Source organism: Staurois parvus, unplaced genomic scaffold, assembly GCF_062004578.1.
Source record: "Staurois parvus isolate SC_StPar_1 unplaced genomic scaffold, SC_StPar_1.0 ptg000155l, whole genome shotgun sequence".
Classification (NCBI taxonomy): Eukaryota; Metazoa; Chordata; class Amphibia; order Anura; family Ranidae; genus Staurois; species Staurois parvus.
In genome coordinates, this window is record NW_028317951.1 from 24,468,621 (window position 1) to 24,495,494 (window position 26,874).

The following is a 26,874-nucleotide window of genomic DNA, read 5'->3' on the forward strand; positions in this document are numbered from 1 at the left end:
GGCTTCCATGCTGCAGGATGAGATGCCTAACCCTACCCCTAAACACACTGCATACTGCACCCGCAGATATCAGTTTCTTCCCTGTCCCACACCGAGTACAGAGGTAGTGAGGTTCTGTGGGAGCGGATGGTGCTGTCACTTACAAGAGGGACTGTCACTTGCAAACACGAAAGCCATGCCTTTGTGTTTATAAGAGACAATAGATATTGGTGTGCACAGGGCCAGTGCTGGCGTTAAGTCACGTTTCGGCGTTCTGGCTGAAAAAAAGCCCTGATCACAACTAGGTCTTATTTTCGGGGTAGGTCTTATACTTAGCAGTTCCCAAAAATAGTACTAGGTCTTATTTTTGGGGTAGGTCCTATTTCAGATTGCTCTCCCACATTTCTGTCTGTTGGTAAGATCACAGAGGATATGGAAGGAACAATATTCAACCAAATGTTCAGTTAACAGCTTTTAGATGTACATGTAAATGGAGATCAGCTTAATTTTAATAATCCTGTTAAAAATGCAGGTAGCCATATTTGCTAAAAAATACACAGAAACTGCTTTCTGTTCTGTGAGTTGGTCAAAACAATCACTCCCTTTTGTGACGAATATTGCATCTCAAAAATTGTTCAGAATTGCACCGAGCAATTGTGAGCGCCCTCTGTTGGCAAAACTAAACATATTTATATTTAACACAATACCAAAGCTATAAAAAGTCATTTAGGGTGAACACTGCAAGAAAAACTCACCATAAAAAAAGTTCACTCACTAAAAATACACTATACCTTCCTTTTTAAGGGAATATATTTAATTGAATACCATGAATTATTGTCCTCGTTTTGCACACATTTTTCATTATGTATATGTATTCCAAGAATAGTTTAATTGTAAGGATTAAACATGATGTTTTATGGATGATTATCAAGTGAACATTCTGTTACAAAGGTCATCAGTGGCAGGACTTTTACTTGGGGGATGAATTGCTTGTTCCTGTCTTATTTATATAAGACAGAGGTCTTATCTGGCTGCCACCACTTCATATCCGTATCTCTCACGTGCCTGGCATTCCAGCATTCTGTGTGCTCCGATTGAAGGCTGACTAATCAAAAGACTTACTGAGATCTTTGATTTGGTGTACTTTAGGCTTCTATAACTTTTTTCGATGGCCCATACTCTTGGGTGTACAGTGAAGTTAGAGGTAGAATGTTCTTTGATACCAAATGCATTTTCAGAGAAAACAAAATTATTTCCAGTCTTTGTGCTACATGGACCACGAGAGGAAGAAGCAGTAAAAAGAGGCAATCAGTCAATATGCTAACAAGCAGCACGCTGATAGGAAGAGAAAGCAAAGTGACAGATGAGTTGATCACTGTGTTGCTTCTTGTTTCTCTATCCAGCGACAGGCTGGTTTGGGTCTGGAATGACCTGGGCTCAGGGGAAATGGGTTGAATGATGCTGAACAATAAACCAGGGCCATTTATCTGCAGAAATAAATACTGCAGGGAGATCTTTGGTTTAAAGTTGAATATTGCAGCAGAACCTGGTGGTTTTATTTTTGTCTTTTATTAGGCAGTTAATTTTTTATTTGTCTGGAGTGCTACTTTAAAGCTTAGTTCAAATACCTGCATTAAAATCTGCAGGTCAGGAAAACCTGTAGTTCTCAGAGTGCTTTGAATGTGGTAATATAGAGTTCTAGTATTATTATTAGTATACAGGATTTATATAGCGCCAACAGTTTGCACAGCTCTTTACAATATAAGGGAGACAGTACAATTACAATACATTTCAGTACAGAAGGAATATGAGGGCCCTGCTCGTGGAGCTTACAATCTAGTAGTACTCTTTTCATTGCACCCAAACTGCTGCAATCTCCGATATCTGCACTTTACTTTCAGTGGTAGAAACCAATATCCAAGGTGTGCAGTGTGCATTTTTGCAGCCTCTGTATCTGTCTACATGTGTAACATTTTTGCAAGTTTTTGTGTTTAATGTATTCTTTTCTTCGCATTAAACACATTGTTTTGCATAGCACACAGAGTTATTGCCCCCAAAGGCACTCACAGTTTTATCACCTTACCACTCTCACGCACAGACCACAGTATTTCATGTAATCCTTCATTATTTTACCATCGAGTGCTTGACCACAAATGTGGAAGTAGGCTGCTGTCAGTGGGTAACGTCTGTGTTAAGGCCAGACACAGGGATTGTTTGGGTACCAGCAAATAGTAAGTATCCTGTTACTTAACTATTTAAATTAAGTTATAAGAAAGGTAAAGGGGTAAATAAATTGAGATTACTTTGATTTTATTTATCCACTGGGAAGCTTTCCTGCTATGGGGATGCCAGCCTATATATCTGGTATGCAGGCCTGGTATTTTTAAGAAGACATTTTTAGCTGTTTAAATAAAATTTTTAAAAATTGCATAAAAATATGCAGCTTCAGACCTAGCAGAATAAAATTGTGACCGTATAATTGTTGGTGGTATTGAGTTTAATCATGTATTTTTTTTTCACAATCCATGGCAACCATTGAATAGCGATTTTGTCCACGTACTCTGAGATGGAGTTTTCTGTTTGGCACCTATGCGTATGCTGTTACTGTTGCATTATTTTGTTAACTGCGACTTCAGATACTGTTCATGATTAGGTTTTAATATTGTATTTTTATTTCTCTAGGACGTCTCGTTTTGCTTCATTCCCTGAATACTTGGTAATTCAAATTAAGAAGTTTACATTTGGCCTTGACTGGGTGCCCAAGAAACTTGGTAGGTGATGCTTTCAGTTGTGTAAACAGTGTGACTTTTGCACTAATTTAGTGAGTAGACATGTTCTACAGCATTTCTTTTATTTTAGATGTCACAGTGGATATGCCAGATATCCTGGACGTTAACCATCTACGAGCAAAAGGTCTGCAGCAAGGAGAAGAAGAGCTCCCAGACATTGCTCCCCCAATTGTTATTCCAGATGATCCAAAAGGTATGTGAACATATTCAATACTTTCTTTGCTGTCAGCATTGGTGACAGCATGTATTTAACATCCAACCCTATGTTTTCTATGTGAGCCTAAGATGAAAAGGGTACATGAGCAGGGACTGTGGAGGCATTGGTTATTTCAAGCAGGACTATAGGCAAAACGTGTTTTTTTTTTTTTTTTTTTTTTTTTTTATAAAGTGAGGGAGGGAGTAACCCTTGTAAGGTTTATTTTTGCCATCTTTGTCCCATTGGGTAGATTTAGCTTCACTTCCTGTCCCATAACCTAATAGGAAGTAAGAGGAAATCCCTGAAAATTAAGGAAAATTTCTTGGGGACCCCCAGGTCATCAGAACTAGTGTCCCCATTGGAAGATTTCCCAAATTATAGGTTGCCCTTAAGAAAGGTGTTTCTTTTGCTTTCAATGATAATGGTAAACAGGACAAATGGAGAGGGTGAATCTCCCTAACGGGGACACAGACAGCAATACAAACTGACAGGTGTTCTAATCCCTCTCCAATCTATCCAAAACTAAAAAAAAAAAAGTTTTGCCTATAGGTATACCTTTAGTTGTGATCCATTTATTGAACATTAATTTTCTTGTCAAATTTCAACAAACATTATTGTATGTTATATAGATGTGGATTTTTTTTTTTTTTTTTTTTTGCATGCTGTCCTCAAAGAAATCTTATAGAAAATTGCCTTTATATTTTTCTCTACATGTACAGTACCTACAGAACAGCTGTCCTGCAAAAGTGAGAGGATGGAATAGTCTAAACACTGCTAGAGTGCTTTCATCAATCACTTTTTTTTTGCATGATTTAAAACTTTACTTGAAAAAGTTTGTGCTACTATTTAAGCACCTTTTGGCAGTGTTAAAATGTATGCTAGCCTCTCTCACTTTTTTTGTGGACAGCTTGATCTGTATGTTGTGCAGATTTGAACACTTGAAAACTGTAATGAATAGTTTATGAAGTCATGTTTGTTCTGCACCTAATTCAATTGAAAAAAATTTTTTTTAATGTATTTTCAGATCGTTTTAGGAACCAGTTCATGGATCGTACGTATTCTTATCTTCTGACTTTTCTTTTTGTGTTTACTTGCAATGAAATCAGCGTAGCACTATACATATACAATCATAGTTATAACCACTTTTTCTCTTTTTTTTTTTTGAACACCCTACAAGGTTGTTGAGCTGCTTCACTCCATTTATATTTTTAGAGAACATTTACATTAGATTCTACTCTTTTGGATGGACTTGTATGATTATTTTAATGTCATTGGTAAAATTGTTTATGTAGCTACTGGAGTTATTGTAAGCATAAAATATTACCGTCTACATAAACAACTTTTTTTTTCTCAGATGATGGCTCCAAGTGAATTAGCAGCAGTAGCAATGGTTCTCTTGTATCTGTATTTGTTTTGCCTGTAATAGTTGGCCTGTTTTTTTCAGTTTTCCATTTAAAGCCTAACGAAGGGAGTGTAAGCTTTTCTTGCAGAACTATTGGCATGACTTGGGGGCATTTCAGAGCTCTGCAGAGGAGATCAGTGTTTCACTTTTGCAAAGGTTCTTCTCTGCAGCATGCTGGGAGGGGTCAGGCTATTCTACCCAGGCCGTTGCTGCTCTCCAAAGAAAACAAACTGTAGGCATACCTGCATATTTTTTAGATGACCCTGTAATTTGTTTAGCTGATTTAAATTATATGTGAACCCTCACCTTGTAAAACAGCCTATATAGTTTAAAATAAAGATGCAAGGCAAAAATTTGTGTATAGATAGTAAGAAAAAAAAAAAACATTATTTTTTTATAAGTGATCACATTCCCTCTGTTCTCCACTGCATAAGAGCTGAAGGAGGAGAAACAGCGGTACACTAATCTTCCTCTCAGGAGGGTATTGATTGCTTTTCTCATTCTGCAGTATTCCCATACTTTACAACCAATCCCTGGGCCTCCATCCACTGTTTCCATGCACTTTCAAATTTGCCCTCACACCCCCTTCTCACATAGACAAGTCTTTCTCTTATTAACAGATTGTTAACCCTTCTTAACCAGTCCACATGAAAAAATTTTAAGGGATTAATCCACTTATGGGCAATCGAATTTCTGGCCAGACAAAGACACCGCAACACTGCCGTCTGTGTTGCGGACGAGGCATCTTGGTAATCCATATATCCCAACACACATAATTAAGGTTCCACTACAAGCGTTACACTGAATACCAACTCTATTGTGTTGACCACCTCCTCCCAATATCTATGTAGTTTAGGACACCTACAAAACATATGAATGAGAATTGCAGGTGGGTTCCCCAAACATGGGATCGGATGCAACAATTTTCCTGGTGTATAATATGTCCTGTGGATTATATAAATCTGTGCTAATTTATGTGATGGGGACAGAGATATTAGGTCTATTGTTTTTAATATATGCTTCCACTGTGCATCAGTCAGCTCCCCCACATACTCTGCCCATCTTTCTCTACTTGGGAGGTCCAGGTCCTATTCTAGTGCCACTAAGTGAATATTGGCATTCAACTTTGATATCAACCCTTTAGTGGAAGTAGCTTTTACCAGGATTTTTAAAAGGGGGGTATTACATCATTCCAACTCTACTGTTTTGAAATTTGGCTGCCAATGCATGCCTCATCTGTAAATATTGGGAAAATAGCTTATTTGTAAGCCCAAACTCCTCTCTCAGCTATTGGAAGGTTTTCAGTGTCCTAGACAAATATAATTGTGAGAGTCTCACAGCTCCCTTCTGCTTCCAGTTATTAGAATTCTCTAACTCCCTAAGCTCTGGTAAATTTTTGTTATCCCATATAGGGGTATATTCTGTAAACCCTATATACCTAACAGGGAGCATGTTTTCCGCCATACCTTCACCAACAGCGGTATTGTAGGAATCTGGTTCATTCTTCAATGACCTTGCCTAGCGCTTCAACTAGTGTAGAGTGCGCTGTGCAGGCCATTTGTGCACGTGTGCTATAACGAGCAATACCGTTCTGAGAGGAAGTTTAGTGTACTGCCATTTCTCCTCCCTTAGCTCTCATGCAGTGGAGAACAGAGGGAATGTCATCACTTATAAAAAAGGGGAAAAAGGTATTTGGTTTTTTTTCTTAATATCCATACACAAATGTTTTGCCTTTCATTTATATTTTAAACTGAATGGGTTGTTTTACAAGGTGAGGATTTACAATCACTTTAACTCATATTCTTTAACCTAACTCTGATACCTAATCCTTAACCCTTTAGGCTTTATCTAACAAACAACCATAAACCTCAACCAAAATGTAACCTTTAGCCTATTTTTTTTTACTCAAGACCTAACTCTAAATGGCAAACTTCTATCAGTGAAAGTTATGCAAATTTAAACCTGCCAGGCCAATATGCTGCCACACGTGCAACATCATGCTGATATTAGAAGAGGGTAGTCTTTTATACTTTTGTGGGCTGAATGCGCGCGCGCGTGTGTGTGTGCGCACGTACGCACATATAGTGGGACTCTACTTTCAAATGTAAAGCTTCAAAGATTTTGTTAGGGCTTTCCACCCACTTTTTTTTTTATCCCTCAACAAAATAAGTTCTTTTACAGAAGGGTTGACCTTGCCAGGGTTCTCACTATGACACTGAATGGCATAACAGTTCAGCCTTCTATGAAGTTGCTCATCTTGGGCAATACAAGCTTTATGCCTATTTGGAGCACTGTCTCTCTCAGAAAGACAGTGCCCCATTTACTTATCTTAAGACAACGAGCTGGTCAAATAGACCTTGACATCAGATCCTTATGTCCACATATGCTGCTCCTGCAGTAGTTAATCTCACTCAGATGTCCGCCTGGTTAGTGCAGGACAGAACAGATACTCTTCCAGTGTCTGCACACATGCGTTGCTCCCTCACAGCACAGCTATCTTCTAGGGTGGGAGGAGCATTGAAGGGCAAAATGGATTGCCCTTTTGTGAGGAAAACACTCACCTAAGGCTAAGGCTTGCTGGGTCTCATAGTCGTGATGTATCTCCGTTCCAAGGATATTGCTTTTAATCTTGTCATTGCTGTTGTGACTTTGCCCATCACGCAGTAGACCACCTGATACTTTTCCATCGGCAGGGGCCATAGCATCTTTGACCAGTGTTTCTTGGGTCCTGCTTCTGGCAGAGCAATCCTTTCAATGAGAGAGTTAGAAAGACTTTTGCATGCTCAGTTGGCAAAATCTGCAGCATAAAGTCAGCTGGTTTAATCTCACCAGTATAGCTATGGGCAACAGCACTGTCCATCTTGCTTCTGGACAGCCATTGGCTCTTCCATGGCACTAAGAGTTGACTTTCCACTCTGTTCATCAGTCACTGATGCCAAATGACGTTTACACCAGTCCATGGCAGACTCCAAAACTGGCAGATTCTGTTTGGAAACATGTGGGACTTGCCCAGATGGTGAAATCTCATCCAGCCAGGGAAAAGTCTTTAAGAACACACTTGCCGCAAATGCTTAATCTGCTTCTTTGCACAGTGACAAAGTACTAATCTGTCACAATATACATTGATAAAAGCTCAAAAGCACCTTCAGTTTTTATATTAGTGGCAGCAAACCAGAGCCTCACCCAGTGGCTTAGGCTCCTTTTACACACAGGGTCTGATCTGGTCCACCGGTCAGCTTTTCAGTTGGAGCTGATCGGACCCTTCATTCACCCCTTTGGACCAGCAGGTGTACACGGACCTGTGTCTGTTTACTACCGCCTACGCCCAGTCTGACCCAGTTTGCTAAAAAATAAATGGAAGGGGATCCATCCCCCTCAGCCTAGGCGGATTGGAGGGTAGTTGGGAGTAAACAGACAGGGAGTCCGTTTACAGTCGTCTTCCATAGAGCAGAGAGGGCTCAGTCCATGTCTGCTCTGCAGAAGCTGAGCAGATATGGACCTGTTATCCATCTGCTCCACTCGGATCAACAGGGGTTCAGTGTACAGTTCCCCTGTAGATCAAATTGGAGTCTGCCTCACGTAAAAGTGGCCTTTAATATGTAGAGGCGGCACTGATTGATAGTTTAAGTTGCAAAGAACTTATTCAAACTGGCTGCGGTTTCATACAACAAGCCCTTTGTCAGGCCAAATAACAGGTCTGAATACATCTCAATAGCATATCACATAAATCGTAACATGAATGAAATTAGTAACATCATACAGATATTAAACTTCTCACTGATTACAAAGTAGTAACAAGTGAGGACAAACCGTATTTCTTAATGAGTGAGGTTAGTGGCCACTGCGCTTCTCAAACACTCAAGGACAAACAAATGTAGAAAAATGTGCACTAATTATACTTGAAATAAAAATATCATATAATTATAACTAAAGAAAAAAAACATTAAAACAAGTATGTTGTTTAAGTCAAAATCTTGGTTTATTTCCAGTAGATGTAAGGTCCCAAATTTTAGAATCCAGAACCCCCCCCCCTTTTTTTTTCTCTATATAAGCTATAAGTCCCTGCCGCCTCCTTGTTTTAATACAAGTACTGACTCAATAACCGTGTATTTCAGTGTATAATACACTTTTTGTACATGCTTTTTCAAACAAAATTTTTGCATGTATTAAAGAACATTGGCACAAAAAGGGTAGAAACTGTCCCCTGGTTACTGAATTTTAAAGTCCCCCTGTACATCCATTTAGGCATGGTAGAACCTTTTACAATCAAGTGGTTCATGCTGAATCCATAAAATTGGTTGATCAGTTGACCAGGACTTTTAGAACCCAGAAGGAACGGTAGTTTTTTTTTACTTTCTATTATACATTTTTTTAATATGAATAAAAGTGAAATGTTTACTCATGCATCCATATTCTATTAAAATTACAAATGACTACAAATGTCTTAGTTATAACATTTCTCTGGTTAAATGTCAGTGTGGGCTTCTTTATTTTATGGAAACCATCCAGCAAGTAAAGGAAAGAATCGTTGGACATAAGTATACCAATAAGGATAATTGGATAGATCAGCCATTATTGGGACAATATATAGAGAAATCACCTCCACAGGGAGATTCAATAAATCCCTACTGACACTTTTTTCTGGTGCTCTGGTCCTTCAAAATGGCCTGTGCCACATTCAAAAAGCTATGTAACTTGTTTCAGTAGCTTTATTGACGTGCTGCAGATTGACAAAGTGATTAATATTGCCATTTTTACAAAGGGCACTTTTACTGCACCAAACCTGAGACACTAGTTCCCCATCACGTCTGCTTTCTCCTTGTGATTGACAGCAGGCAGTTGGAAGATTTTTTAGCTATTACCATGTTGTCAATTGGCTAAGTATCTGCCTGTTGTCAGTTACAAGGGGAGCAGACCTGATGGGGAACTAGTATGTCTGCATTGCCCCTCTGGCATGTGGAGCACTGGATTTAACTAAGCTGGCCAATACTGAGTATTTTATGTGCATATATTCGTGGAGTTCAGTTTTAAAGCTTGCATAAGAAGAAGTGTTACAGTCAGTTTTTTAAGGCTTGTGCTTAATATAGATAATATTTTCTATTTATGTAGTTGATTTTACTGCTCTCCTTTACAATAGTGACTTTATACGATCTTGTTGCCTTTTCATCACATCTATCAACTGTTTATGTAAAGGCTCCTTTTTCTTGAATCCATATTTTAAAAAAATTAAGTCCATTTATTGAAAACCCAGTCTAGAAACAGATACTAAATGGTCTTTCTGACACCTCCATGCAGCTCCTGACATAGATGAGTCTTCAGTGATGCAGCTAGCAGAGATGGGCTTCCCTCTGGAGGCATGTCGGAAGGCTGTGTATTACACTGGAAGCATGGGGGCAGAATTGGCGTTCAACTGGATTATCGCACACATGGAAGACCCCGGTCAGTATATTCACTGCATTGTGAGCGCTGCACTTTTGTTTACTGGTCAGTTTGAGTTTTCTACTAAAACCTAAAAATGTTGTTTGATCTCTGATGTCATAAACATCATTAACTACTATCGATCTTCTGTGCTTGTACAGTTTTCCAATTCCTTTTCATTTTATACTAGATTTTGCAGAACCGTTAACTATTCCTGGCTGTCCTGCTACTTCATCTACACTGCCATCATATGGAGAGACTGCTCTGGTTAACCAGCCTCCAGAAGAGATTGTTGCCTTGATCTCCTCAATGGGTTTCCAGAGAAATCAGGCAATTCAGGCACTAAGGGCAACAGTAAGTTCATATGAATCTAAACAGAATATTTTCTTATTACTGTGAAAAACAACTAGATGATAAACAAAATCCTAACTCTTTCCACTACAATATAAACTTCAGAGTTTGTATTAATACCATGGCCATGTTTAGGAGAAAGAATATTCTATTTCAGTTAAGCTAAATGAAACCCTCCTATTCAATGTTAAGGTGCCATCTTAGCCTTTACTTAGATCTGCCATTGCCATAGTACTTCATTCATTCCCTCCTTTCAACCTGTAACTGGGTGTCAGTTTTTTTTTTTTTGGGGAGGGTTAATGATTTTTCCTAACTGAAATCCTCGCTGAGGTGCAGATGATGCTATTTGCACTTACCTCTCCCCTTGTGCAGCCTCCTGGGACATGTGACATGTCCCAAGAGGGTGCAGGACCATTCACAAAGTGCCAGGTGAAGTTGCTAGCTGTGGTTTTTCAGAAAGTCACAACTGGCTCCTATGTCCAACATGGCAGCACTGGGAACCGGCAGCAGTAAGGAGAACCGCTGGACTCCAAATACTGGTAAAGACCTGATTTTAAATAGTAGCTACAGTAATCCTCTAAAGTTACATTCACACCAGCAATTTAGGCCAGTGTGAATTGTAGTGGCAGGAATCTGCTGTTTCGTGTTGCTGCTCTGAACGACTAGGTGCAGCCACTGGCAGCCGCAGGTATTCACGACTCTTTGCACAGCCAACAATTACCTGAAGTGATCACAGTTGGACGCACTTTGTGTGCATCCAGCAGTGATCACCGCAGGTAATGCTGGCTGTGCAAAGAGCCGTGAATACCTGCGGCTACTGGCATCCTGTCATTATAGTGAACAAGAGCCTGCAGCAGCACATGGGGCATGTACGTATAGTGCCAAGAAGTGCCGACAGTGCATAAAGTTGAACTCTAGATGCTGCTGCACCTACATTGTCTAGTCGCTGGCTGTGGTTACGGAGATGTCCAAGCTGTTTTACATAACCAAAGAGTAAAAAAGGTCAGGTCATTAACCTAGCTGTGCTGTCTGACAGGGTTTGTGATTGGCCATTCTTTGAATCATGGGAGGAAGGGTAGGGTTGTGTGCTCCCACTTCGCTATACATGAAAGTACCTGGTATTGACAATGCATGGGCTTCTGATTGTCCACTCTGAGCAGCCAGTGTTGCATTACGTAGTTTACTTTTCTCTGGTGGAAAAAAAATAAAATGTAATTATGGGCAGTAGGAGGCATCTTTGAAATGGCACTATTACGTTTCCCTTTAGTTTCATTTTAAAGCTACATGCACATGGGTGAATGAATAAATGCTGCAAATATATTGCCAGAAATTGGCAGAAGAAAATGCTTCTAATGTTGTGTTTTCATGCAAGTATTGCATTTAGATGCGTATGAGTGTAAACTAATTCTGTTGGGTAGCCGCTAGAATAAATTTAAGCGCATATTCGTATTTAGTTGCCTTTACACATGTACAGGTGTAAATTATGCAAAAAACCACAGGTTTGGGCCGTTACATTCTACGCCCCTAAACGCTGCTCTAAAATACACCAGTGAAAGACAGTAGAAAACTAGAGCTGCTTTCAGAGGTGTAAAAAAACAAAAAAAAAAAAGAATGCCAGATGCCTCTAACAGTGGTATTTTTTTCTGCCCATGATTTGTCATAATTATAGTATAATAATACATCCTCATTTGCAGAATAATAATCTTGAGCGAGCTCTGGATTGGATTTTCTCCCACCCTGAAATTGAAGAAGAAGGTGCAAATACTTCACAATCTGTAGTTTCTGAGAATAATCAAAGTGGAATTCTCACCAACAACGATGAAGGTCCTCGAATTAAAGATGGAAATGGAAGTAAGTAATAGTCCCAGTTGTTGATTTTTTTTTTTTTTATACAGTATTTTGCATTGATAAGATCTAAAAAGTGTTAAGCGGGCGATTGCATGTTCCATAAATGACTCCATACCTCTCAATTTTCAATAGAACCTTGGCCTTGGAGCTTAAAGGAATGGTCTTGTATATTTCTGCTCATTTTTATTACATGAGAAATAAAAAATATTATTGAAGATTTGTAACTACATTCTCTTTAATGCTGCTCCTGACAGTACTGGAAGTAAGTGGAAGTCTGTTTAGTTTATATTGACATTGGCCCACCTCCCTATAAATTGAGTGAACTACCTCAAATATGGCCATAGAGCCTCAGGTGTTCAAAATAGTTTTATCTTCCAATATACAACATCAAACATTTGGATTTCTCTGCAGGAGCTGTCCAATATCATTATTAATCACATTACTTATAAAGACTGCTGAAACCGTTCTGGGAATCTGTGCCTGCTGTATTTGGACTTCCTGCTGCTAGGACATACTGCAAGTCAGTGTGATGAAAGCAGCTGTGGCTTAGGCCCAGTCGTGGTACATGTCTTACATAAATCATCACTTTCTTATTAGATTACTTTCTAATGTTTACTTACAATTATACAGTAATGTAGTTTACCCCTTCCAGAGTTCTGCAGAAAATATCATCATGATCCAACACCCTCCTCACTGACAGTTTTTTTTTTTTTTTTTTACGTGATGCAGATAGAGTACAAAACACAGATGTCAAACTACTGGCAGATTTGCACTAATTATTGATTTGACCTAACTAGCTTTCTGATAAGAATTCATGTTGTGGTGTGGTCAGTCAGGGACAGGCTTTAAAAACCAGAACAAAGGTAAAAGGACTAGAATTTGGCCACGGCAGCTAGTTTCTAGCAACGTCAGAAACCGGGCATGTGTTCATCCCTTTAGCTGCTCCTAGTAATCATTTGGGACTCAGTTACTTTTCATATTTCATAGTATTATATTAGAGAGCTTGCTGTCTAATCTCTACTACGCATACAAGGAAGCCAGTTAACCTACCCATGTGTTTTTGACTTGTGGGAGTAATCTGGACAACCTTTCCTTTGACAATGTTTACAGAAGACCATGCCAAATACAAGCTATTCAGCTACTAAGCAAGAAACCCCTTTATGACAGTTATCTGCATATATGCAGCAGCAGGGTGGGTGGGCCTGAACACCAAGCCACTACATAAATTCATCACTGTCTTTTTCTGGGGCATGCTCCGTTGGCACCTCCAGAACTGTGACCAAGCTGTCATGAAAGCTCACTGTCAAGTATAGACGATTGTTAGCTTCCAATGACATCAGCACTGTAGAGCCAGTTACAGTGCCTGCAGGATCAGGATCCCCTCCTATCAGCCCTGGGCATGACAGACCATTTAAAGAGCCAACCAGAAGGGGTTAATCAACTCACTACATACCAAATAATAAACCCTGCTCCAGTCTGTTCTTGGAGACCTAGTTATTTCCCTATTGAGTACAGCCATCTTGCCTCTCTCACAGCATAGAGAACATCAATCTACAAGTCAGAATGTATACTGTATATAAGAGACATCTCAGCCTTTCCTGTAAAAACCATTTTATTTGCCAGGGTTAGTGGTTTCTTATCAGGGCATAGATGTCGATTTTTGTCAAAAGGTCAATTTGCACTTTGGTAACCTTGCTTTGTAGCCTGATTAGGTTACATGTTTTGGGAAGAGAAGAAATATGTTTGAAATAGTTAATGGAGTACATGAAGGTACCACTTTTATATATGCTTGGGGAATACAAAGGTTCACGCTATGATCAATATCAGTGCTTGTGTTCTCACAGAACTGAAAGTGAGCAGTGCCTCTGCTACTTCCACCCTTGAACACTTTTGTAGACATAGAGAATTTACTCTCCATAGGGGTTTAAGGAACATTGTGGATATGGAAAATAAAAACAATTATGGAGCAGAGATTGACTTGAATACATTATACTCTTTGTATAGAGGTGCCTGTTAGTGTAAACCACCTAACTTAAATATATTTCTTTTTATAAAATATGTACATTTTTATATCTGCTAACCAACCATATGCTTTTTAGGATATGAACTTTTTGCATTCATCAGCCATGTGGGAACATCTACCATGTCTGGGCACTATGTTTGTCACATCAAAAAAGAGGGACGGTATGTATGACAATAAAAGGACTTCTAAAGTGTAGAGGAGCCTTTTTAGGACCTTGTGACATTGCATCACCTCCGAAGTTGTATTCTGTCATACGAGAATTTTGATAACTTTAGTAACCTCTTCATTTCCGTTATGAAACTAGCATGCAAAAAAAAAAGACGATCATGATCATCCGATATTCTCTTTGCGTATACGAAGCGAAAAGTTCCTGTGGAGGTTATTAGGGGTTCCATGAGCTGTGGCTGCTTGATGTCACAGTTGATGGTGCCTGCACTGCAAGTGGTATATAGTAGGGTGGGAAAAGCACTGATGAGCTGTGAAACAAATTTTGTTAAAATGTAAGTATTATATGTCTGTACACAAAAAAGAAGCCGTGTTGGGCAACGTTTTGTTACATTTTGAATGTTTTTATATGAATTGAATAAACTGATGTAATTTTAACAGCAGTGCATATGCATTGCATTATCAGTGGGATTGCACTGATACCAGTACCGGTGCTGATACTGCATAGTTGCACAAGTACTCGTGCAAATGCTTTTGATACCCAAACCTGATACCTTTTGTGGTGCGATTTGAGCCCATACAAAATGAATGGGCTCAGATCGCACAGGAGCAGTTGGGGAAATTGCATGCGATTCGGACAGGAATCGCACCATAGTCCTGTTCAAATCTCATGTGATTCTTTGCAGTGCATTTTGAGCCCATTAATTTTGTAAAGGCTCAAATCGCACTGCAAAAGTATCAGTACTCGGCATAAACAAGTACTTGACTGAGTGTATTGGTACTCGTACTTGCTGGTTAAAAAAGTGGTATCAGTGCAACCCTAATTATCAGACACCTTTTTAAAGTCCCATTTTTTGTGATTAATTTTTAAAATGTACAGTAACATGCTCCAAAGGTGAACCTATTCTTTAAAGTTATATATAAAATATAATTCCCGCGCTACCAGCTAAATAAAAAAACAATCCAAAAACCAACATGTGTCACCTCAAAAACATATATATATGTGTTAATGAAAAAATTGGTGGCTGCAATCAGTATATAGACCACCCACTATTTGTGAAACAAGTGTAAAAAAAATGAAACTGCTGTGCCTACCTATCACCAATTTCCAGTCTCCAAAAAATACGCATCTACCCCCAACAAGTATGAAATAAAATAAATGAAATAGAACTGCAATGTATAAAGATATGAAAAGTGAAACGACCAAATATACATTCAAAGTATAAATCAAAGTGAATGTTCCATTAAATTATCTCAGTCTCTTTATATAGTGCAGTGATTGAAGTGCAAATGTGAAATAATTTTTCTTCACATCCAGTTTTTTCTCATTTGATATGCCACATCTTGTGCTATATTGGCATTCCAATATAGTGATTCCCACTTATGCACTCATCTCAAGGGATGGACCTGCCATGTGCAAGATCAAAAAAGCTTTCCCTCCCTTGGGTTAATCACTAGTATCATTCAGGTTCCGATATCACTGGATTCTTCACGCTCCACTCCACAACAGTTAAGGTGGAGTTGGATGACTGATTGCTGTTTAAACCGGAAGTGACGTGGGAGCCTCCTTTTTATATGAGCCCATTGTAGGAAACGTCGGCGATCTTTTAAAGTGCCATACACTTTGTTTTATGGAAATGTCATATACCATTTAAAAGTGGAATGAAGTGTGGAGAATCCAGTGATATTGGAACCTGAATGATACTAGTGATTAACCCCAGGGGGAAAGCGTTTTATGACCTTGCACATGGCAGGTCCATTGGAGGTGAGCGCATAATTGAATGGTGGCGGGAATCACTATATTGGAATGCCAAAATAAAACAAGAGGTGGAATATCAAAAGAGAAAAAAACTGGATGTGAAGAAAGAGAAATTATTTCACATATGATTTGCACTTTGATCACTGCACTATATAAAGAGAATGAGATCATTTAAAGGGACATTCACTTTGATTTATACTTTATTTATTTTATTTATTACAGGTACTTATATAGCGCTGTCAATTTACGCAGCGCTTTACATATATGTTGTACATTCACATCAGTCCCTAACCCTCAAGGGGTGTACAGTCTAAAGTCCCTAACTTACATTTATACACATACTAGGGACAATTTAGACAGGATCCAATTAACCTACCAGCATGTCTTTGGAGTGTGGGAGGAAACCAGAGTACCCGGAGGAAACCCACAGGGAGAACATGCAAACTCCAGGCAGCTGGTGCCGTGGCTGGGATTCGAACCAACGACCCTAGTACTGCCAGGCGGAAGTGCTAACCATTTAGCCACTGTACTGCCCACTTTGAATTGAATGTGTTTTTAGTTGTTTCACTTTTCATATTTTTATACATTGCAGTTCTATTTTATTTAACACTTGTTGGGAGTAGGTGCATATTTTTTGGAGATTTGGAAGTTGGTGATAGGTAGGCGCAGCTGTTTAATTTTTTTACACTTATCCTTTATCAGTGGGGACACCTGTTCCTGGGACAAGTATCTGAAAGAGGAATTTCTTTCACTTAGAGTGCTTTCCCTTAATTTCCTGTTGCATCAATAAGACAAAAAGTAAATGGAAATGTTAATCAGTGGTACATAAACAGAAAAATAAAATTGCAGGGGTATTAATCCTTTCCTACTTTTTTCAAAATTAGCTGCTTAAGGACCGCCCTTTAGCAGAAATACTGCTACAGGGCAGCACCTGTGCGCAAAATCATGTATATATACACGTGGTTTCGCATTTCTGGGTAGGGGGCGCGCGCCGCCATTCGCAGCCGCAGATGTCAATCACCAGGTCCTGGCCGGTAATTACCCGCTGGCGCCCAGTGATTACCGACAATCACTGACGGGAGGAAGACTATTTTGTTACAGTCTTTCTCCCTGTCAGCTCGAGCACACTGCTCAGGATGGCTGTGCACCCCCCGCCCCCTAGTAAAACACGCACATAGTTAACCCTTTGATCTCCCCTCACATTAACCCCTTCCTGCCTAGTGCCATTAGTACCGTGTCAGTGCTTTTTTTTTTTTTTAAAGCACTGATCACTGTATTGGTGTCACTGGGGATGTCAGTAACACCAAGTTGGTTCCCCCCCAGTGTCAGAATGTCCGCTGCAGTCCCGCTAAAAGTCACTGATCGCTGGCATTACCAGTAGACAAAAAAAAAAACAATTAATTTACACATATTGGGATTTTTATTAGCAAACACATGTAGCAGAATACATTTTGGCCTAAATTTATGATGAAATTGGATTTACTGGGAGATGTTTAATAGCAAAAAGTCCAAAATATTTTTTTCTCAAAATTGTTGGTCTTTTTTTGCTTATAACACAAAAAATAAAAAACACACAGGTGATCAAATACCACCGAAAGAAAGCTCAATTTGTGGGAAAAAAGGACTTAAATTTCATTTGGGTGCAGTGTTGCATGACCGTGCGATTGTCAGATAAAATAACGCAGTGCCGTAACGCCTAAAATGGCCTGGTCAGAAAGGGGGGTAAATCCTTAGGAGGGCAAATGGTTACAAAAAAGTTTTGGATATACTGCACAAACGCTTCAATGCATTTAAAAATGTTAATTTTCTGCCTTTTGTTTTTCAGATGGGTTATTTACAACGACCATAAGGTTACATCATCTGAGAGACCACCTAAAGACTTGGGCTATCTATACTTCTATCATAGATTACCTTGCTAAGATTTAAGTGGGGGCTTAGGCCTATAGAAAGCCATAGACCGTTCATACCAGCTAAAGTAAAGAAAAACAAAATAATGTCAGACTGCCAAAACTTCAGATGAAAACTAAAATATTTATAGTTTATTTATAGAGAAAAAAAGATGCTTTATTATGTGTTTAACTGGAAATTTCTACCGCAGGAAAATATAAGTTGGTTGTGTGCAATGTAATGGATGAGTGTTACCTTTTACTTTACTGCAAGCATTGAATGTTTTTCTTAGGGGCATTAATATTTGGGAAATTTTTGGTAAGAAATAAAAATGGACACCTGGTTTTACAGCACATTGGAGTTGATGTGCAAAAGGAGTAGAATGTTCTCACTGAGCCCTGAAACCATCTAATTACATGCAAGGGAAATTCCTATGCTCTTCAATTCCCCTTCACATAACTGCATATTTGAAGTGAATGCATATTCACGGGGCTGCATAAATGTATACTCCTTTAGTAGATGAACTCAATCACTTTCTGTTCAGCTGTAATTATCAAGGAATGCTCAGCAGGTGGCACTGTATTTCTATATACAGATACCGTTGCCCTCAAAAGCCTTTAAAGTTTTGTCAGTTTTGACTTTGGAAGGTTCATTGGATATACCCTTATCATAAATGATGTAATACCTTTTTGTATATTCTAGATACTCCTGTATCTAGAGGAATATGTATCCATTTCTTTTTTGGTCACTTTAAGGATATCCTTCACAAGGCCTTTGTAAGTTTTGTACTTTGCAGGCAAAGTTTTATACTTGTTTAGGATTAGACACCAGTTAGCATGTGAATCACAGAAATTTCTTATGATTCCCTTATGCTATCCAGAAGTACGGAGGATAAATCACCAACCAAACACATCATATGGAGTTGATCAGCATTTGCCACTATTTAGTTTAGATTCCTTCATGTTGTCTAGGATTAGGTTTAGGATTACTTGGTAGCTAAGCACAACATGATGAGTAACCCAAAGAATAGGTTGAGTTTAACAGCACCAGCACTTTTTGGTCTTTTTATTTTAAATAATACCCAATAGACATCACTACTTATAGCGTGAGTTATTTTGTAGTTGATAATTTAGTAGTACAAATAATATAAACTAAAAAGAAGTTTAATAGATAATCAATTACACCTGCTGCTAAGCAGCAGAAGCAACACATGAAGTGAACAGATTAATCTGATGAGGTCAGATTGTAATCCACAGGATGCTATGTGCAGCTAGAAAGAGACGAGCGGGAAGTTCTGGAAGCACATTAAATGGAATACAAAGACAGTTAGCAAATAGAATGAAGGCAGACAGAAGTCTAATGGCTCGCTAGCTAGAAAAAGATTTGGGTCAGTTTTTGATGCTTGTAGTATTTTTTATACAGTGGAAGCACAGAGTTTTAATCGTTTAAATAACCTTTGGTATCAGATTGCACACTGAGTTATATGTAAATCAAATCTTAAAAGTCCAAAACTCTAAGTTTTGCTAAAGAAAAAAAACTGGCCTACTACATATGGCAATTTTTTATTGAAAAACTATATTGTTTCTATAAAGCTATTTCCACACTTTTACTATGGCATACTTTTTTCTTTTTAAATGAGAACCAAGTGAAGCGTTCTGCAAAAAGGATGTGGTATTGAATCTAGTTTTTTTTTTTTCTCTTCTATAGGCCTATGTACCTTCAATGCCCGCATGCTGAATGGTAGTGCTACTTGACGATAAACTAATAATACTGTAAATGAAAAGAAATTTACAGCTTGCTGTTAGTTTTTCTCACTGTTCTGTCTTGCACTGCCAATTTTGTTAGGGCAACAGACCACCAACATGTCTGATTCTCTCACAAACACCTCATCTAGTATTGGCAGGGAAAGTCTCCCAGAGATTTATTTGCTTCGGGAAAAAAAGGCAACAAACACTTTTGTAAAGCAAATATCCAGCAGATATCAAACACATCTTTTGTAAAACAATTCAGGAATACTATATAAGAGAAGTAGGTAAATATGTATATTTCTTTCTTGTACATTGAGGGACACAGTCTTTTAACCTTCAGGTTATACTGCCACCTATAGGAAGATTGGACATTGGTAAATAAAAAAAAAAAAGTAGGCCAGCCCAGGCCAACTCCTCCTGCTACCAACCTGAGTTTTTTGCTGGTGTTTTAGGAGGATGAATGTAATTTTTTCTTTTCAAATTTTTCTTCCATCTACACTGCTGCTGGAGTGTTTCCCTCTGATCAGCAGCTATCTGGCGTGGACACCTTCAGCCTAGTTTTTGGAGGACTACATCTAGACTTGCTGGCCTGGGTGTTGCGTGGATGGCCTGGGACCTTTGGTTCCTGGGTTCAACAGAGGATGTCTTCCAGATTTACTTCTGCTAAAAGTTAGCTGTGGAGTGCATTCCAGGTCAAGAGCAACTTTTACGGAGTAGGCTGGTCGAGCTAAGCACTGGGAGCTACCTCATTTTCATTGGATGCTGGTTGCCTTTATTCCTCATTCCAACTAACTTTTGCTGTAGAGGGTGTTATTGCCTTGGGATGGTGCTCTGACATCATCAACTGGGTGGAGTGTTGCCATTCCACCATACAGCATTGAGGAAGCATCTCCCTATTGCTTATCCTGCTTGCAAAGGACCATGTGGAACCTTGATCTTTTATCTGTTACCGCTGCCTGCCTACAGTCTTCTGACCCTCATCTGCCACCAACTGTGTGGGTTTCAAGAGTACTTGAGGCCTTGACTCTTAAGCAAGTCATTTAGGACTTGAAAACTGAATGAAAATTCTTGCTCGTGATGGACAGAACATTTGGTTTTCAACTTGTCTATGGTCGGCCTCACCCTGAGCATGTATGTTACCTTATAACACCATGGCTGAAGCATATCCTAACTGTATCAGATGCCCCCCAGCTTACACTCTATTAATGGTTCCAAGGCTGCTTGCAGTGCGCCTAATGATGGTGCCAGCATTTGCAGCCTGGAGTTATACTGTCATCTGCTGTTAGTCTATGTTGTTCTTGCAATCCTCATTGGCTTCTTCTGGTGTGTCTGGATCCACAGCCCTTTTGGCTAAAAATTTTACTACGGATATTCAAGACATTAATTTTATGAATTACCTAGTTATTTGCTAACTGATTGCTCCTTCTCCAGCAGATTGTGTACTAATTTACCTGTGGCCTTGGTGGCTTCTGAGTCATTGTTCAGAGTCTCTAAAGTCTGTGACTGATAAGCTTACCCCCTGAGGAGTGGCAGTTGTTTGCTATAGACCTAAATTAAGTGGAGTGTTTCAGCACTCTTATCAGTGTAGGATATGCCTGTCTTTAAGGTGCTCTGACTCAAAAAGTGATTGAAAACCATTTGTTCTCTCTGGTGGGTCCTACACCCACAAGTCACAACAGGAGCAAAATTAAGTCACAGTCCTGGCTGTCATTTTATTTTGTTAGACTATGTCTAATAGGTCAAATCCTTTTAAAAGAGATAAAACCACTGCTGTGATTGATCCCTTGTTTTCTTAACGCATTTAGCAGATAGGTGTAGCATTACATTTTAGCACTGACAGTTTGCTGGCAGCCTTCTGTATCATCTCTTGCATGTGTCTCATTTCAGAGCATAGGCATAGGGCCCTTTTTTCTAAAGTGCTGGACTGTGGAATATTTGTGCAAGAAGAGTTTGATCTATATGGTCTTTGAGGCATAATGTCTCCTCAGACCTGCTCTTGATAACATTATCATAGATGCTGCTGGTGACAAGAGCACCCATCTACCCCAGTAGAAGAAGCTTAAGAAGCTCTAGCTGTCAAGAAATGTGCCTTTTTGTTTCTCCACTTCCTTGACTGCAGTGTTGAAAGTCCTAAGTTTGGCTCCCAACCCACCCACAAAGCCTGGCATTTACAGTCTGCCAAATCCTCAGACAAGTATCCTTTACATGAAGGTGGATCCCCATGTTCCAGAATGGAGTGACATCTGTCAAACTTTAAGGACTCTTGGATAGCTTGAAGTCTAGATGCTTGGTAGCAGGAGGTGGTGTACCAGGGATAAAAACATTTCCTGCCCTCTTCTCATGTCCTCACTTCCAACTTTCCTGTGTCTCCACACAGATATTGCATCTTCTAGGGTCACTTGGATCAAGGTGTCATAGCCCCAGTCCCATTAGCAGATTGATTCCAGGGTTTTTTCTCCAACCTGTTCATTGTTCCCAAACCAGACTTCTTGCAGCTGGGTTTGGACCAATGTTTTGGCTCTCAGCACCATCAAGGGTCAGGTATCTGCCCATTACATTGTGTTTCAGAGACTGTTGGCCTTTACTCTTTAATTAAGGCCTCTGTACAGGAGGTCTCCCATGTGGCTTCCTTCCAATTGTTTTCCAGTGACTCCATGGGATCTCAATCTGGTTTTCTTTGCAATCAGAATATGCCATTTGAACCTACTGAAGACATTTCTCTCCCTACACCTACCAACAAAGGCAGTTTTCCTTGTAGCCATCAACTTTACAATGTCAGTACCTGAATTGTCATCCTTATCTTGCGAAGGTCCCTTTTTGGTCTTGCCTAGGGGCAACATGACATTGATATCCAAGTTAGTTTCTGCTGTTTACTTCAATTAGGTTATTGTTTTCTGTTCCTCTGTCTGGCTCCAGTTCATCAAAAGGAAATATCCCTCCACTATCTGTATGTGCCTCTGGCTGTGGATGGGGTTCAGGATGTCTGTATCTCCCTGCCACTGCTTCTTTCATAAAGAGTGATCCCTTTTTGTCTTCCTGGATGCACCCAGGAAAGATTCTCATTCCAACATCTCTAGGTGGCTTAGACAGACCATTGTTCAAGCTGATGGTCTCAAGCTTTTTCCACTTTTACTTGTCGAGGTGCACTCTACTGTGATCTGTAGGTGCAGTTACACTTATATGATGCCCCCCACCACCCCTCCCATTATTATACTCACTATACTCACAGATCTACCAAAATATTACTCACTAGATCCTAGAGCCGTTTGTCAAAATTATCTGGAGTTGGCCTGCGCATAAGCTCTCTGCACTCCCATTCATTTCTTTAGACTTCCAAGTACCATGTTGGAGTACCACTTTAAATAGTGGGGAATCAAGTAAGTGGAATGCAAATTTAGCAAGAATTTTGCCACTTGGGATATTTGCAAGTAACAACCTGTCACATCTTAAATCATCTCGGCCAGTATAATCATCTCTATGATGTCATAATAGGATTATAGATAATTCCCACCTACTAAGTGCATAGATTGGCATTCACATTATGGGTGCCTTAGAAATTGGTAAGCCTATACCATGACACTGGCATGGCAGCATAAAACTATGCTGAAGGTCTCTTTAGCTTTTGTGACCACACCAAAGTTTTAGAGCTGAGCTCAAAGACTGTGGTTAATCTGAAGTTGATGTACCCTTTGTTTAAAGTAAAGAAGCACTGCAATATTGAAACAATGTGCTCCAAAATAATGTAGCTCACATAAATGGCTGGAAGTTATTTTCTTCTGATGTACCATTGAAGTATAGTGTAATGTGTGCAGAATATGATGTGTGCAAGGTACTAATGTTGATGGAAGTGTTGTTTTGTGTGCGTGTGTTTCTGTTTGTACATTGTAAAGTACTGTTATATCATTTTGATAGATGCTTAGATTTTCCTGACAGTCCTGTGAGGCACAATCCAATCTTCAGTTCTTTCACAGAAGGGCAGGATTGATATGTGAAGGTTTTCATTGCTGAGCTTTAGTCATTTCCCTTGGGATACTGTGGCTGAGAGTACATGTCCTGCATCTGATGTTACCATATTGGCAGAGAACAATACATTTACCTTATCATTAGAACAAGGTTTGTTTCATACCTGTGTAATACACATGTTTATTTATAAATCCTCAGGCCCAAGTTGTATCTTCTTAAGATATTTAGTACTAACAATGTCATTAATTAGATATATCAATACAGAACGTTTGTTCATCTGATTGTATGGCCTGTTCCTAGTTTTCAGGTATTTCCTTATTCTGGCCAATAGTATACAACCCTCATAATACAGAGGGGTAATTTACAAAACCTAATGCAAACACACAGCAGTTGCAATAGTGCCTTTTTAAAACCTTGCATATTGGCAAATATACAATTATGACAGGAATGTATAATCATTACAGGAGTCATGCATACATAGCCGAAATTCTGCAATAAAGTGACATGTCATGGTATTGCCTATTAATAGTCTTGTATATGAATGCTTTCTGGCATCCTTATGTGATAGGTGGTAGGGGCCCACTAAGAATTAAATTACATGGTGTGTAGCTTAACAACTCCAAAGCAAATAAAGTTACAACCTTAAAAGACGTGCCTTAAAAAAAACTTATACTTGCCTCTTTTTTTTATATGACTTACTTTAGGCTCAAATCACAAAGCTAATACACCAATTTAGGGACTTTCTTTTTCAAAAAGGGATTATTTTATTTGAAAATTACAGTCACAAGGCTAAAGATAAAATCTCTATGGCTGTGAATTGGGTCTCTTTGCCTGATCTGGACTCATGGTGCTGAGAATCAGGAGGAAGAGGTCCCCTGACATCATGGGGATGTATTTCATATCCCTATACTTTGTGAGTCATCAGTGACAGCCATTCTGAGATTCTATGATATGTTGCAGTCATTTATGTATTACTTTGTAACATGTTTGCCAAGTTATTATGTCAGGACTATGGTGCAGAGCCAGCATCTTGGAGAAATAAGGAGGCAATGCCTTCCTATAATACATTAGATTGCACCCGGATAATTTTTTTTTTATATAGAACTTCCTATTTTTTCTTTCATAATAAATTTACCAGTTAATTAAAGTAACAGTACCTCCCTCTCTCATCAATGTCTGGTGCCAACTCTGCTTGGGCAGTGAACAAAAGGGCATAGCTAATCTATAAAATAAAGTTACATTAAATAGAGCTCCAGCCAGATCTTTTTCTAGTTTTGGGTAGTGTATAGAAGATTCAAGGTTTAGTTATTGACAACTGTTAAAGCTGATATATCCCATCACTTTGGGGAAATTTCATTGACAGGGACACAGCTGTAAAATTCTAAAAGAACTTCTAATATTACCACCCTCCAAAAAAAAATAAATAAATAAATGCTGATGTTGTACTTTAAATGTATGCAGCCAGGAGTACATGTCATACACTAGCATGAGGATAAGTGAAATGTTGAAGAAATTGCAGTGTGAGAAAACCACCATTCCATTTAATTTTGTATGTATGGCCACTTTGACCGTTAAAGAAGAACTCTGGGATAGTAAAAAAAAAATAAAAATCACTCATTAGTACCAGACACACACATACAACACTAAACGGTGCATACAATTTTGAAAAGCCTTACCATGTAGGAGAAAAGTCTAATTGAATGTTCAAGTCCTCATCTCTGTAATTCAAAAGATAACAGCATCTGCTTTGCCAAGGAGGAGGTGTAACAGCAGAGATTACATCATATCCTCTCCTCTCTCTGCAGTAAAAAGGAAACTACAGTTCCTATCAGGCACAGAGAATTGTGAATGGGGGCGGGTGCACTGGTCCTGTACATGTTAAATGTGTCTTAAGAGTCTTGGTCAGCTCACCACTGAAAGTGGGGCAGAATTACATCACTACTTCCTAGAGAAAGAACTACTGAAGGGATATGTCAAGACCAGTGGCTAGGGGAATAGGAAGCATAGCAGCCACTCATTGTACAAGCAGGAAACCAAAGAGAATTAACCGTTTGATTTGAAAAGGAAAAGGCTATTTCAGACCAACTACTGAGTGAACCAGCAGATGGATGAAAAATTCAGTGAAGGTAGGAAATCAGCAACAAGGACCTGTAAAGAAATATTTGCCTGGAGTTCTGCTTTAACAATGAAAGTGAAACATTTGTACAATCTTTGCTACACATTTCAACCAAGTATGGTCTTCTATTAACTTTCTTATTCTGCACTAAGAGAAAGGAAAAGGAGAATCTATAAGGCATTCTTTCCTTAGACTATATGCTGCAAGTCTATCAATGTTTTAGTATCTACTATGGCACTATTGTAAAGCTTGTGTATTTTTTCCATCAACTGTGGTATTGTTGTACACAGCCTGTCTATAGGCACTTTGCCTAGTACTTGGATTACTGTAGGTCTGATTCTTTTTGTAGCCCAGCGGGTGAAGAGTTTCTCTCTCTCTCTGAACAGTGTCCTTTATCAGAATATTGGCATAACACAGTTATTCCTACAGTTGTGTTTTAAGAATAAAGATACAAATTTTATATCAGAACATTTGCTCTGTGTCCCTATTGTACTATGTGTTACTCATTGGCATCACTTCGATGTTTAGCACAATTGTGTATCTTTATTAGAATCATTTATTTTGCATATGAGGAAGTGTTACCTCAATGAGATCTTCAAACTTTTAAATTAAAAGATTTTCACACTCCTAAAAATGGTTTGAGTTTTTGATTTGAATAAATGGAATGGACTCATGCTATTGCACTGCAGTGTTTTATCCATAGCCACTCCTTAAAAAGCCACTGATTTGAAACCACTATGGAAATTTCTGGATTTTTTGTAACAGAAGGTGCAGGGAGCTAAACCATTGCCATTAGCAACCAATATGATTTTAGATTTCTACAGTATATCCTAATGCAGGCTACACAATGAAAATGGGGTATAAAATAACATAGTATGTCTATCTGGTTCATTAAAGTGTTACTAAACCCAGGGCCCTGCATTCACTATATCTGGTCTCTCACAGTACACACAACATGGAAATGCAATTATTTTAGTAAATATAAACTGCTAAATACCTTTTCTCTTCAGCAGTTAGAGCAGTCTTGTGACTTCTATCAGTGTCCAGCAGAGCACTGGTTAAAGCTTGTAGGAGGAGTTTTTGTTCTCCTCTTGCTGTCTTATGAAACTTCAGAACCCATGACTCTCTGTCTGGACAGTGGGGATTGGCCCTGTACTGATCACATGCACTCTTCCAAGAAAAATAAAAACCTGTAGCACATCAAATACACATCAAACTGAGCATGTGCAG

At 39.0% G+C, this 26,874-nt stretch overlaps 1 protein-coding gene across 1 annotated transcript in view; it reads left to right on the forward strand.

The window, feature by feature from the left end:
• The window catches only part of USP13 (ubiquitin specific peptidase 13), a 121,414-nt gene extending 95,136 nt beyond the window's left edge, over positions 1-26,278 (forward strand). The window contains exons 14-21 of the mRNA XM_089675553.1: positions 2,662-2,750; positions 2,839-2,961; positions 3,989-4,015; positions 9,662-9,805; positions 9,975-10,138; positions 11,830-11,986; positions 14,083-14,167; positions 17,756-26,278. Of these exons, the coding sequence (XP_089531679.1) occupies positions 2,662-2,750; positions 2,839-2,961; positions 3,989-4,015; positions 9,662-9,805; positions 9,975-10,138; positions 11,830-11,986; positions 14,083-14,167; positions 17,756-17,849 (883 nt within the window). The 3' untranslated portion in view covers positions 17,850-26,278. The remainder of the gene's footprint in view (positions 1-2,661; positions 2,751-2,838; positions 2,962-3,988; positions 4,016-9,661; positions 9,806-9,974; positions 10,139-11,829; positions 11,987-14,082; positions 14,168-17,755) is intronic.
• The last annotated feature ends 596 nt before the right edge of the window (positions 26,279-26,874 follow it).